Below are 14,262 nucleotides of genomic sequence, written 5' to 3'. Positions count from 1 at the left end.
TCTATGATACGATGATAGAGTGCAAATTGGGGTACCTATGTTTTGCAGTAGAAAGGGCATCAGATTTAGAGTCAGAAAGATCTGAATTCAAATTCAGCCTCAGATATTAGTTGTGCAACCCAGGGCAAATCTCTTGTCCCCTATTTGCCTCGGTTCCTCTGTAAAATGGGGGCATACTGGAGAAGGAAATGGCAAAATGTTCCAGTACCTTTATCAATAAAACTCATGGGCAAAAGTCAATGGGGTCATTAAAAGTCAAATATGACTGAAAGACTGAAGAGCAACAGTACTATTAAAATATTTCCTTATTCAGTTACATTGGCTGCCTCCTCTGCTCTCCTTCCATGATTCCAAAGCTATCAAGGGTTGCAGAACTCTACATATTCACTTCTGTAACTTCCCCATCTTCAAGTCTTTTCTTATTCTACTTTGGGAAGGTCATACAGATAGTGTCAAGTCTAGCCCAATGGCTTTTACAACATTTCTTCCAAGGGTAATGGTTTGATTCAATCTAGAAACCCTGGAGAAGGTTTGAGTAGTCCTCCCTATGACTTTCAAATGTTGGAGATGGATACTATCCTTAAATTATCATTCTAAAAAAAAAAAGAAAGAAAGAAAAAGGAAAAATTATCATTCTGAAACACCCTGCCTCTAGTAACAGAATCTAAGACAAACGCATTCCTATAAACAGGAAGAGAGAGAACTATGGAGAAAAAGAAATAACAGTGTAGAACAGTAATATGGATTAGAAATAAGTACAAACATTTCAAACTGAACTTCAGGTCAAATGCTCCCAGTGACTGTGTTGAGGAATAGGAATTAGGAGCTATGATTAACCTTAGTGATTTAATTGAACCAGAAAAGGCATTCCTAGAAGGCCTAAAAGCTGGTTCCCCTGCTTCCCATGGGCCACAGTGAGATCATTTTCTAAAATAACTAGAATTGTAATAGTTCAAGTCCCCCTGATGTTGAGAACCAGGAGGATAATTGTTATTGTTCCAGCAAAAGGGTTGGAGAGGGAAGGAGCTTAGAGAAATCAATCAAAAATGTCTGTACAAGTATAAATCAAATAATCATTGGCTGAGATATTCAGCATCTACTGAGTATGTTTAAATGACCTTATACCAAGTATCAGCCACTGCCCAAGTTGATATCATTCTATACAGACAAAAGTACCAGCCAAGAAATGTAACCTGGGCATGATTCTTATGAATGTGTGTGTGCGTGCAAGATATAGGCTCTTCCTTATGCCCTGAATGATTTCCCAAGTTAGTTCTGACTCTTGGAATTCAAAGTACTGTATCCTCCAGAAGGACTTTCTTGGGCCTCCTATCTGCTAGTTAAAATTACTTTCAAGTTACAGTTCTCTCTGTATTTATCTTGAATGTTCCTATTTATAGGTTGTCTCTATTAGAATATAAGTTCACTGAAAGCAAGGCTTTGGTTATTTGGCGGAACTTTGAGGGTTTTGTTTGCTTTTTCATTGCATCCCCAATATTTAGTACAGTTACTAGAATATTGTTATCATTTAATAAAAGATTATTTATGTGTATAATGTGTACAAATCTTATGAATGTACTATATAGTATATGGAAATGTATATATAACATACATGTATATGTGCATATATATTATTTGGCCTTTTTTCAGTCATTTCCAATTCTTCTTGACAACATTTGGGGTTTTCTTTCTGGAGGGTTTGCCATTTCTTCTTCAGTCCATTTTATAGATAAGGAATGAGACAGAGTTAAGTGACTTGCCCAAGGTCACACAACTAGTGAGGCCAGATTTCTGACTCTAGGTCCAGTATTCTTCTGCTATAATTCTGCTATATTCTTCTTACTGTCTCAGAACACAAAATACCTTCTTAAGTTTTGACCTGCCAGAAAATAAATGTATGACTGAAGTCATAGAAGGAGAGAACAGACAGACAAGAACAAATCTCCTTTGGCCATCACAGAATCCCAGAAGCATAAAATCTTGACATTGGAAGGGACCTTTAGAAATCACTGAATCCAGCTTCAGAAAATTTGCAAGAACTGATGCTAAGTGAAGAAGAATCAGAAGAACATTGTACACATTAACAGCAACAGTATGTGGTGATCAATTGTGATGGATTTGCTCTTCTCAGCAGTATAATGATCAAAGAAAATTCTTAATAACTTATAATGGAAAATGTCATCCGAAACCAGAGAAGAAACTATGGAGTTTGAATGCAGACCGAAGCATAGTATTTTCAATTTTTAAAATTTCTTTAAGGTTTTTTTTCCCCTTTCATGATTTTTTCCTCTTTTTTTGATTCCTCTTTCACAACATGATTAATATGGAAATATATTTAATATAGTTAAATATGCATATATTAGATTACTTGCTGTCAAGGGGAAGGGGAGGGGAGGGAGGGAAGGCAAAAAATGCCAAACTCAAAACCCTTAAAAAAAATAAATGTTGAAAACTATCTCTGCATGCAGTTGGAAAAATAAATGAATAAATTTATATTTTAAAGGAATAATAGAGAAAAAATAAGAAATCACTAAGTCATTCCTTTCTTTAAAGATCAAAAATCTACGACCCAAGAATTTAAAAGGGCCAGAATCACTGAGCTAGTTTGGTGGTGGTGATGGTGGTGATGGTGGTGATGGTGGTGATGGTGATGGTAGTGGTGGGCATGGTTTCATCATGTACAAATCTAGTTAGTGACTGCCAAAAGTAGCATTAAATTGAGGAGGTGGGGGGGGGGGTGTGGTAGGAAGAGCAATAGTCATCATTTTCAAAGTCTTGCTTTTAACTTCCCCAAATTTCTGAGTTCAGACAATGACTTTGGTCTAACTCCCTAATTCCCCTCTGCCTCCTACTCTTAATCAGGCTGAGGTAGTGGGGGGGGGGGGGGGGGAGGGAGGAGAGAAAAGAGGTTTTAAATTCCATTGGACAGAAAATCAATAGAAAGGAACCTCCAAGGAGACCACAGCCCCTGTAGACCTCAGAATCAAAGCTGCTGATGGCCAACAAAAAAGTCTGCATTTTAACAAGGGGTTTGGCTTTCCTAAGTATCTAAAAAGAAGTGTTTGAACTCCCACCCCCACCCCAAGACAATTAGTAGTATTTTTACTCAAACATTATAAAATGATCAATTTACTTAACTAAAGAAAAACTGTAGAACTGTGGTGCAGCCCAAGTCCCTCCAATACACTAATTAAACAGCCTGCAGCTACAGCATTGTTAGGATGTTTATCTTAGCCTCTGCATGGGCAGTTTTTCCTTGCTGTTAATCCCATTAGCAGTAAAAAGGACATGGCTTTGAATCTTTCCATCCCGTTTAAAAAAACATACACACAACTGACAAGTTGCTTAATATCAGTTGGCATTTTGCAGATTTCCAGACTATAAAATAACAACCTATACAAAAGAAAAAAATTAGTTTTTACCTCTTTTTTAATCTCTAATTACCTTATATTTATGACATTTTATCATTGAAAAGTATAAAATAAGTAGCTCATCTGTTTACATACCAGGTAAAATAAGCAAACATACTGAAATGCACTTTCAGTCATCTGCTTGATCTCTTTTCAAGAATAAACTCTTTAGTAGGATCTGAATGTTCCCATTCTTACTACTCTACTCATCTATCCCCCCAATCTACCAAAATTATTAACCATTATTTTCCTTATCCTTCATCTTTATTATTCATAATTATCACCCCAAAACAAAGTCATCTCCCTGTCACTCTTTCTGTCTTTCTATTTAATCTTCGACCTTTTCACTGGCCTCTTCATTATCCCTCCCCCCACCCTTCCCCTCTCTATTTGTCCCTTCTCTATTGAATGTCCATTCTATTGTAAACAGATTCCCTCTTCTTACTTTCCCTATAGGCTAACTCTGGGAAATCTGTTTTTTCTCTTTATGACATCACTTCCCCTTTACTTTTTGCAATATATAAAGAGCATCTCATTCACTCCCACAGATTGAATTTACTTAAATAAAGATGGCTCACATTCTGACCTCTCCCCTGAGTTCCAGCTCTCCAATTCCAACTGCTCAATGGATATCTCAACTTGAAAGTCCTCCTGACATGTCAAATTAAGTATATATAAAATTGACCTCATCCTCTTCTTCTTTCTTCTACTTTCCCACTTGCCTATCCCTAAGGGACAAAAAGCCCAGAAACAAGTACTGTTCTGACTTACCTATTTTTATTATTAGTACCATAATTTTCCAATTCATTTAGGCTCCAAAACTTGAAATTACCTTGAGTTTTGTCTTTCCCTTACCCCCCCTTCTCATATAAGTAGTCCCCAAGAGTTGTTAATTTTCCCTTCATCATGATTCTCACATCCATCTTCTCCTTTCAATTAGAATCAACAATATCAAATAGTTAGACATAATTGAAATAACTGAACCAAAACAAAGAGGCAGCTAGAAGGCACAGTAAATAGAGAACTGAGCCTGGAGTAGGAAAGACCTGAGTTCTAATTTAGCCTCAGATTTTATCTGAGCTATGATCCTGGCCAAATAATTTATGCTGATAGTCTCACTTTCCTCAGTAACAATGATGTTCTTGTTATTGCTTCTGAATTTTCTTGACTCCATTTGAGATTTTCCACTGAAGTGGTTTGCCATTCTCTTCTCCAGATCATTTTTCAGATGAGAAAACTGAGGCAAACAGTGTCCAAGGTCAGTTTTGATATCTAAAATTATTCTTCCTGACCCAAGGACCAGCACTCTAGCTGCCCTGAAGGGAGACAACTTAATTTTACTTTCTGTGATTTTTTTTGTAGCTTCAATTGAGTCAAATCAAAATAAATCAACATTTTACTATAACTCTTGCCTTTGATTATTGTTTATTTTAATCATTTGGAGGATTTGTTGAGCCATGAACTAAAGTAGCAGAAATTAGTAAATGCCCAAATTTCTCCTCTTCTTCTTCTTCTTCTTCTTCTTCTTCTTCTTCTTCTTCTTCTTCTTCTTCTTCTTCTTCTTCTTCTTCTTTGTTTACTGTGAGCATTTAAACCATCATCTGACTCCTTTACATCAGGGATATTTTTAAATGAAGTTTTAAAAAAGTTTTTGTATTAATAAAAACCAATATTGTCAAGATTAAGAGGAAAATAGAAAGCTGGAAAAAGTTCTGATAAAAGTCTCATTTCTAAAATATAGAGAGAATTAAATCAAATTTACATATATTATATATATAATCATGTGAAAAAAATACTCCAAATCATTACTGATTAGAGAAATTCAAATGAAAACAACTCTGAAGTACAATCTCAAACCTATCAGATGGTTAGGATGACAAAAAGGGGAAATGATCAAAATTGCAAAAGTTGTGGGAGGATTGGGACATTAATGCACTATTGGTGGAGCTGTGAACTGATTCAACCACTCTGGAAAGCAATATGAAACTATGCCCAAAGAGTAATAAAACTGATCATACCATTTGACCCAGCAATATCAATATTGGGTCTATATCCAGAAGAGATCATAAGCCATAAATCATAAAAAGTGGGAAAAGTCTCACATATTCCAAAATGCTCAGAGCAGCTCTTTTTGTAGTGGCAAAGGATTGAAAATTGAAAATTCCACCAATGGGGAATGGCTGAATAAGTTCTGGTATATGAATGCTATGGAGTTCTATTGTTCTATAAGAAACCATGAATGGTCAGACTCTAGAGAAGCATGGAATGACTTACAGGAACTGGTGCTCAGTAAAAGGAGCAGAACCAAGAGAACATTCCCATTAGCAACAACATTATGAGTGGATCAACCTTAATGGATGTAGCTCCTCTCAGCAGTTCAGAGAGCTAGGACAACCCTGAGAGACTTGTTATGGACAATGCTATCCATATCCAGAGCATGAAAAACAAAACAAAACAAAACAAAAAAAAACCCTACAGTATCTGAATGAATACTATGTTAACTTTTTTAAAATTCTCTAGTGCTTTTCTTTCCTATCTCATGGTTTTCTTTCTTTTCCCTTAGTCCTAATTCTTCACACAGAAAATGACTTATCTGTAAACATGTTAAACATAAATATATAAGTACAAAGTTCACCAGACTGTTTGCCATTGAGGGAAGGGAGGTGGGAAGGGAGAGTGAAAGGAAATTATGTAATTTATAAATATGCATATGCATGTGGATGGATGCTGAAAAACTTTCAATATATAATTGGAAAAATAAAAATTGGAAAAAATATTAAAAATTAAGGACTTGCCTGGGGAAAAAATTCTTTTTTATTTTAAAGATTTTTATTTATTTTGTTTTACAATTTTTCTTTAATCTTACTTCCCTCCCCCCCCCACCTCCCACAGAAGGCAATTTGCCAATCTTTACAATATTCCCATGGTATACATTGATCCAAACTGAATGTGATAAGAGAGAAGTCATATCCTTATGGAAGAAAAATAAAGTATAAGAGATAGCAAGATTACATAATAAGACATCAGTTGTTTTTTTTTTAATTTAAAGGTAATAATCCTTGGTTTTTGTTCAAACTCCACAGTTCTTTCTCTGGACACGGATTGTATTTTCCATCACAAACGGCCTCAAATTGTCCCTAATTGTTGCATTGATGAAATGAGAAAGTCCATCAAGTTCATCAACCCCATGTTGCTGTTAGGGTGTACAGTGTTTTTTCTGACTCTGTTCATCTCACTCAGCATCAGTTCATGCAAATCCCTCCAGGTTTCCCTGAATCCCCATCCTTCCTGGTTTCGAATAGAACAATAGTGTTCCATGACATACATATACCACAGTTTGTTAAGCCATTCCCCAATTGAAGGACACCACAACAGGGCTGCTAAGAATATTTTTGTACAAGTGATGTTTTTACCCTTTTTTCATCATATCTTCAGGGTATAGACCCAGTAGTGGTATTGCTGGATCAAAGGGTATGCACATTTTTGTTGCCCTTTGGACTTAGTTCCAAACTGCTGTCCAGAAAGGTTGGATGAGTTCACAACTCCACCAACAATATATTAGTTTCCCAGATTTCCCACCTCCCTTCCAACATTAACCATTGTCCTTTCTGGTCATATTGGCCAGTCTGAGAGGTGTGAGGTATGTGGTACCTCAGAGATGCTTTAATTTGCATTTCTCTAATAAGTAATGATTTAGAGCAATTTTTCATATGACTATGGATCGCTTTGATTTCCTCATCTGTAAATCGCCTTTGCATATCCTTTGACTATTTGTCAATTGTGGAATGGCTTGTTGAAAAAAAAAATTCTTTAAAAAAAAAAGAAATTGCCTAGAATAGCCATTGAGGAAGGATAGTCCCACTTGTAAACCAGTGAATCCTTTGCTGACCCAACTACATCTAAATCCACCTGGCTGACTTCCTTCTCTCTTCTATTAGATTGTAAGATTCCTGAAGGCAATAATCATATTGTATATATCTCTGCACCTCTAGAATGGAAAAAATAATTTATACTTGACTGATATACTCATGGTAATCAATAAGTATTTATTTGCTGAATATGTATGAAGTGCTTTTACTTCATGGGAAGAAATGACTTGTTTGTAAAATGTATTCTCTGATTCACAACCCTCTAGGGACCTGAGAATCCATGAAATTGAACCAAAGAACAAAATTATATCCACCAAGCCATGACCACAATGCTAAAGGACATATTTCATGCCTTAACATCAAAATAAAACCAAAGAAAGGGATGAACCCTGCTTTCTGTTATGTCTGGATCTCCCTTTGGCATTTTTCCATAATATTTCTTTTCTCCACTCATCTGACTGCAACCCCAATACATAAAAAATGTGGTTGCTAAATTAGAACAATCTATAGATATGATCCTTACCAAACTTCCACTAAATTATATATATGAAAATCTAGCTGAAAGGAAGGAAGGAAAAGAGAAGGCAATATATTTAAACACAGATATATTTGCAGGGATATTTTTAAAGGCCATAGTGAGTACTGGTCAAGTTTATGTGGCATATAATTCTAGAAGCAGATGACAGCAAGCCTGATACTTTTAATTCTGCATTGGCTATACCCATAAACAAGACTTGTGTTTTCTAACACCCCCAAAATCTAATTTACATCTCCTATATACATTTCCAAAACTCCTTTCCTTCATTGTCATCTATTATGTAGTGTCATGAAAGTATGCCAAGTCATGAAAGCAGATTGAGCTTTTTTTGTTGGGGGGGGGGGTTCCTGCAGAGAGTGATCTTAGGTTCCATGGTCCACTGGCAAAGTCATGAGGAGGTCTTACTAGTGACTTTAGAGTTGATTACAGGTGATACACATGGAAAAAGCCAAAGTAATTTATCTTGACTGCCTTTTTTTTTCAAATTGCATTTTCCCTTTGTTCCTCTTGCATTTCAGATTAAATATTTATTTTTATCCATTTGTAAGTAAAAAATGAAAAGATAGGCAATAGATTGGGTGTCCAATTTTCTGATATCTAATGATATCAGAAACATGGATATGTAAATAAACCTCTTGGTGAAGTTTAGTTTCTGTGTCTGAAAATTTTCTGCTCCTTTTGCTATATTTATCTAAATTTGTTAAATGTAGAGATTTCAGCTTTCTTTAGAACTTTTGCTGCCTAATTTATAATTGCAAATTTGAGCTGATTCTTTCTATATATCCTTTGTGTGAGGAGGAGAGAAGAGCAGGAAATGAGAAAGGTGTGCTGAGGTTTAATAAACTTGGTTATTACAATTTTATAACATTTGCACATCATTTATATCCAACTTATCCTGCATATATCATTTTCATGTTGTTTCACCTTCTGGACTGTGACTTCCTTGAGAGCAGGAAGGGAGCCATTCTTTGTACCCCCACAGTTTAGCACAGTGCCTAAGTGCTTCATCATCAGTCCCCTGGAACCATAAAACTTCAATTCATTAATCAGAGGAAGCAAGGGCTTTGGAGAGAATTTATCTTTAGCTATCTGTCATTGAAATCATGCAGAACCACTATACCACCGAAATAGTAGACTAGAAGATCCTAGGTCTGACCTAAAACAAAATTTTAATAATGAAATAAAATGAGAAAGCAAAGAATAATTCAGGGCACATGCTTTCCTCATCTACATCACAATACATTATCACATCATAATATTGCCAACTTAAATGGAGTAAGACAAAGTATACAAGGAAATCTTTGTTTATAGTAACATTTATGGCTGAAACATTAAAATTAGCATCACCTTGGATCTAAAATGCATGAAATCCCAAAATAGAGTAGGAGCAAATTGTTTTAACAGGACTTAATCACTCTTCACAGTGATTATTAAACTAAAGAAGTATATCACTGACATAAAGAACCCATTTTCAAAATATAACCTTTTTTGAATGGTATTTTATAAAATATGAGCATGAAAGAATAAACACATTAGAAGGTTTGATCCAATAACTTCATAAAGAATGTTTTTTTAAAGTTAAAATTAATTCCACTGGACTTAAACAATTCTGTGTATTTATTCAGTGATCTTTTTCCTTTAAGATGTTGTGACCTGGTATTATTTTAATGATAAATTTTCTACACTTCAGCAGCCTAGAACTCAGCATCCTGTGGCAGAATAAAATGAGAATGTCATAAAATTGAGATCTTATCAGAACATCAACCCTAATCCACCAAAGAATTTGCCATGAGATTTTGGTAACAAGAAGCATATTGTAGCCATTTCTGTCCATCAACAACTGCCTTAATCTTAAAAATTGATTAAAATACCGACGAGATGGGGGAGGCGAAACCAAATACAATGCTATGATTGCAAAAGACTTACGGCAACCACTTTCATCAGCTCCATCTGGGCAGTCTCTAACTCGATCACACCTGTATTCATTTGGGATGCACTGACCATTAGGACATGTCATCTGCTGGCTTGAACATGTCCGCCCAGCTGTAAAAAAGGGGAAATTTATATTTCATTCCAAATACAAACCAATTGGTTTTAATTCTTCCCTCTCTCCCTTCCTTTTGTTTGCCAAGTATTAATGAGGTCATTGGGTAGGAAGAAGTATGAAAAGAAAACCATTCACTATGCACCAAAACAGAGTTGCTGAGTTCAAGGTAAAGATTAATTATGGCTGCTGCTCAGTTCCAGGTCTTTCTTCGCATGTTCACCTATTAAATTCTTTATCTTTTAAAACCCAATTCAAATACTACCCCCTACACCGGTAACAAACTTCCTCTTAAAACTTGCATAGCCCTTTGTATTCTAACTCACCAATGCACTTACCAGATGATACTGTGAATTACAGTTATATGTAAAGGTATTTCTGTTTTAATCACTCCCTAAATAAATGCTGTGTGTTGTGCTATCTGTGTTTGTTAACTGTAAATTTCTTAAGATTGGGGATTGACTTTTTCCCCAAAGCCTCACAATATTCTATACTTAAAGATTCTTAATTGGTGTCAGTCTGCATGTATAAGGCAAGTTAGTCAAGAATGGAATCAACATATATATAAAGATAAAATGAAAACTAAATTGTGGAGAAGGGTTGACTAGAGAATTTAATATCAGGTTGAAGAAGAGATTTTATTAATAAAGGCAAGATTCCTTGATTTCTTTAAGGGACTAACATATTTTACTGTAATGTGGTACAGAAGAGCTGGTGAGAGCAAGGATGACAAATTTAACCAATTTTCTCTCTAGTTAAAATGGTGAACCATCTGGTGAATCTGAGTGCCCAATTAGAGTTCACATTCAGATAATACTTCACAGGCATTATTACTATAGTTATTCACAGAACCCTCTCTGAGGTAGAGGCTATGGTTTCCATTTTTCAGATGCAAAAACTAAGTCTGAAAAGTTGGAACTTGCCCAAGATTGTGGGACAGGGCTCTAGAGGCAGGGTTTGAAGTGGGGAATCTCCCTGACTCTATCCATCTATTATATTCCAATGCCTTTCATTTAAATGTCAAAGAATGACCACAAACAAATTAAGAGGTAATTGTTAAGGAAAATTATTCTCAAATACAGATAAAAGAAATGCTTTAGGAAGGAAGTTAACTTTTCATCAATTCTCCAAATAGAATCTTGATTCATTTGGAAAGGGAAATCTGCCTTCAGACTTCCTGAGCAAATAGCAGTTAAATATTGAGCTTCACATGGATGCATCAGTGGAAAAACTCTCACTTGTCAAAATTAATTTTTTTGTTAAGAAAATATTTAGGGGCAGTTAGGTGGCGTAGTGGATAGAGCACTGACCCTGGAGTCAGGAGGATCTGAGTTCAAATTCTAATCTGACCTCAGACACTTAATAATTGTCTGGCTATGTGACCTTGGGCAAATCATTTAACCTCATTGCCTTCAATAAATAAAATTTTTAAAAAGAAAATATTTTTTAAAATCTTAGACATCTGAAAGAGATCAGCTACTTAAAATATTCTAGAGAAGAGGAAGAACCTCTTAAGAGAAATAAGTAAAATGATATAAATCCTTCAAAATGTGATGGTGCCTTTTCAATGTGGTTAAGTTGGACATTAAGAAAATTCTGTTGTAATTACTTGTCTCATATTTCCCAAATGTTGTAATATTTGAAATGCTTGTGGTTAATTTATTATGTTTTTTCTTAGTTGCTGAAAAAAGATCTTAACATGTTTCTGATAAAATTCAAAATTATGAAATCTCAACCATATTTCCCAAAATTAACCCAATTTATATATTTAATTGTACTAATTTTGCACAATCTCTGTCTCTGTTTCAACAAATAAAGGCTAAAGGGTAGACATTATTAAATTTCTGTTTATGTATGAGCACTAATTCTTAAAATTATTCAATTGCCTTTATCTGAGCAAGGTCAAGAAGGTTAATCCTCCTTTGTTAAATTCCTGTAGAATTTATTTAATCTAAGTGTATGTTTCCAATTGCTCCCATGAGATTGAAAAGATCTTTTTTCAATCCCCGAAAAGCAAGAATAAGGTACTCTAGAGAAAGTGTGAAAGCAAATGAATCCAGGTGTCAGCATCACTTTCATTTCACTGGTTCTCCCTGAAAGAACCTAAATTTACCTATTCCAATCATTTAAATTCCTCTAGACCTATATATGGCCTATAGAAGTCCCAGTATTTGTCTGGGAAGCAAAATTTAAATTAAAAGTTTATAAAAAAAACTGTTATTAAGCACATGCAAAAATAAGCCAAATATAAAATTTCCGTCAATCAACATGAAAGGAGGAGTGAAGGATTTTCACTCAGTGAGGTCAAGAATCTAGATAATCGGGTCCCCATAGTAATGGGATGTTGAAAAGGAAAGTCACTGACATGCAAAAAGATCCTCACCAATGCTTCCAGGATGCAATTAATTCTGAGGGAGTAGTGAAGAAGAGTGCTTTTATTTCTTTTTACTTACTTCTGGGGAATGGAGGAAGCTACTATAAAGAAAAAGTAGTGGACCTACAAGTTCAGAAACTGACCCTATTCCCCCACAGCTACCAAAATCCAAAAGCATTTGGGAGCTTGTAAAGTATTCATATAAAGTTACCAATGTTCATTTATGTATGTAACATTTCTCTATAATAAGTAAGCTTCAATGACAATGATAACCTTTTCTATCCTATCCCTACACTGAGTCAGAAGTTTATGTAATAAATATTGGTAATTCCTAAGTATGCAATAATTGTAGTATAAAACTGCCCCTGATTCAAAAACCAGTCTGCAATCCTGTTTATGAATATCAGCCTGAAGCTTTTCCCTGCTCTCTACTTGACCAGGCAGGGTAGTAGTAGTTTTCATCATCATCTCTGCAAATGAAGGCATTTCACATACATCAGTTCACCCAAACTGTTCCACAACCTACAGATCAGTGGAAGAGAGGTGTAGAGAAAGGACCGAAGGAAAAGACTATGTCTCTGGTCAAAAGCTTAAGCATTAGCATAAAACAACAGAATAAATTTTCTACATTCTTTGACTTAAACCAAATTTGTCTGATGTGGATTTTTCTTAAAAAAAAAAATTCTCCATTCTGCTTCATCAAAAGACTCATTGGCATCTAACGACATGGCTGAAAGAGGTTCTAACTCAGTACAAGATTCCCACGTACTGGGCCAAATTCCAATCTTTCATACTTGCATCCAAGAGTCAATAGGAGCTCCATCAGCATGCATCTAAGGCTAGAATAAGGCCCCATGCAAAGGAGCCATCAAAAAACATCTGCTTTTTATTTGATCGGGGGCAACTACGTTGACAATGACTGCATTAAGTTGCTGGCCAGAATCTTGATGGACATTAAAAGAAGATTAGCTGAGATCTATTGCAAATTACAAATTCCCAGTCTCTATAGAATATGCATATGGTGAATAGAAAAACCCCTTTCGTAATATGTAGTAGGAAACTAATTGTTAATCTTAAAGTCAGAGGTAAATTCCAACAGGAAGCAGTCCTTTTTCTAGTAGCCTACAAAGCAATTAACATTTCTACATGTTTTCAGTTAGAGATATGAAATAGTGAGGCCACCTGCTACCCTTGGAAATTCTATCTGATAACCTAGCATCATGGGAATTTTCTAAAACTAGAGTATCACACAGTGGGGCAATATCTTCAGTGATCCAGACAATATTCAACACAAGAATGCAAGCTCCTTCTGGCATGGACTAATTCACAGTACCTACCCCATACTTACTTAGCACAGAGTGGGCCTTAAGAAATGCTTGTTGATTGATTGGTTCAGAATAGACAAAAGACAGGCACCCTGCCCTTTCACATCTGACTCAGACCATAGGTGTAAAAAGTCTGAAAAAGACTAGTCTTTGAATTATAGAAACTAAATTGTAAATGAGTAAGGCTCAATTTAAATGTAAATACACTTTGAAATAGGGTTTCTTAATCTAGGGTCTGTGGCTTTACTTTAAACATATTTTGATAACCAATACTTTTTTATTTCAATATAGTTCATTTTCTTTGTAATCCTATGTATTTTATTTTATTCATTTAAAAATCATCATTCTGAAAAGGGTTCTGTATGTTTTCCTAGCTTGCCAAAGGGGTCCATAACACAAAAAAGGTTAAGAACCAATCCTTGCCTTAGAGAATTGGTGCTATACTTGTGTAGTTAATGTTTCCTAACATCAACTTGGTGAATGCTTTTTAATTATACATTATTTCACCCCTATACCTACTCCCTAAATCTTTGGGTTAGTTCTGGAACTGTCTCCAGTATCTTTCAATTACATAATTTCTTTGCAAGTTACTACAAACTTCAAGAAGGCAATTGAGGGGACAGCTAGAAGAGCACTGGCCCTGGAGTCAGGAATACCTGAGTTCAAATCCAGATTCAGACACTTGATAATTGCCTAGCTGTG

General features: G+C 35.3%; 1 protein-coding gene across 2 annotated transcripts in view; it reads right to left on the bottom strand.

Annotated features, from left to right (window-relative positions):
- The window catches only part of LRP2 (LDL receptor related protein 2), a 255,216-nt gene that overhangs the window by 195,787 nt on the left and 45,167 nt on the right, over positions 1–14,262 (bottom strand). For both annotated transcript variants that reach the window (XM_074215768.1, XM_074215769.1), the window contains exon 4: positions 9,744–9,860. In XM_074215768.1, the coding sequence (XP_074071869.1) occupies positions 9,744–9,860 (117 nt within the window). The remainder of the gene's footprint in view (positions 1–9,743; positions 9,861–14,262) is intronic.

The sequence above is a fragment of the Macrotis lagotis genome, chromosome 1 (assembly GCF_037893015.1).
Source record: "Macrotis lagotis isolate mMagLag1 chromosome 1, bilby.v1.9.chrom.fasta, whole genome shotgun sequence".
Classification (NCBI taxonomy): domain Eukaryota; kingdom Metazoa; phylum Chordata; class Mammalia; order Peramelemorphia; family Peramelidae; genus Macrotis; species Macrotis lagotis.
Note: the sequence above shows the minus strand (reverse complement) of the source record. Positions and strands in the feature narration are given on the sequence as shown.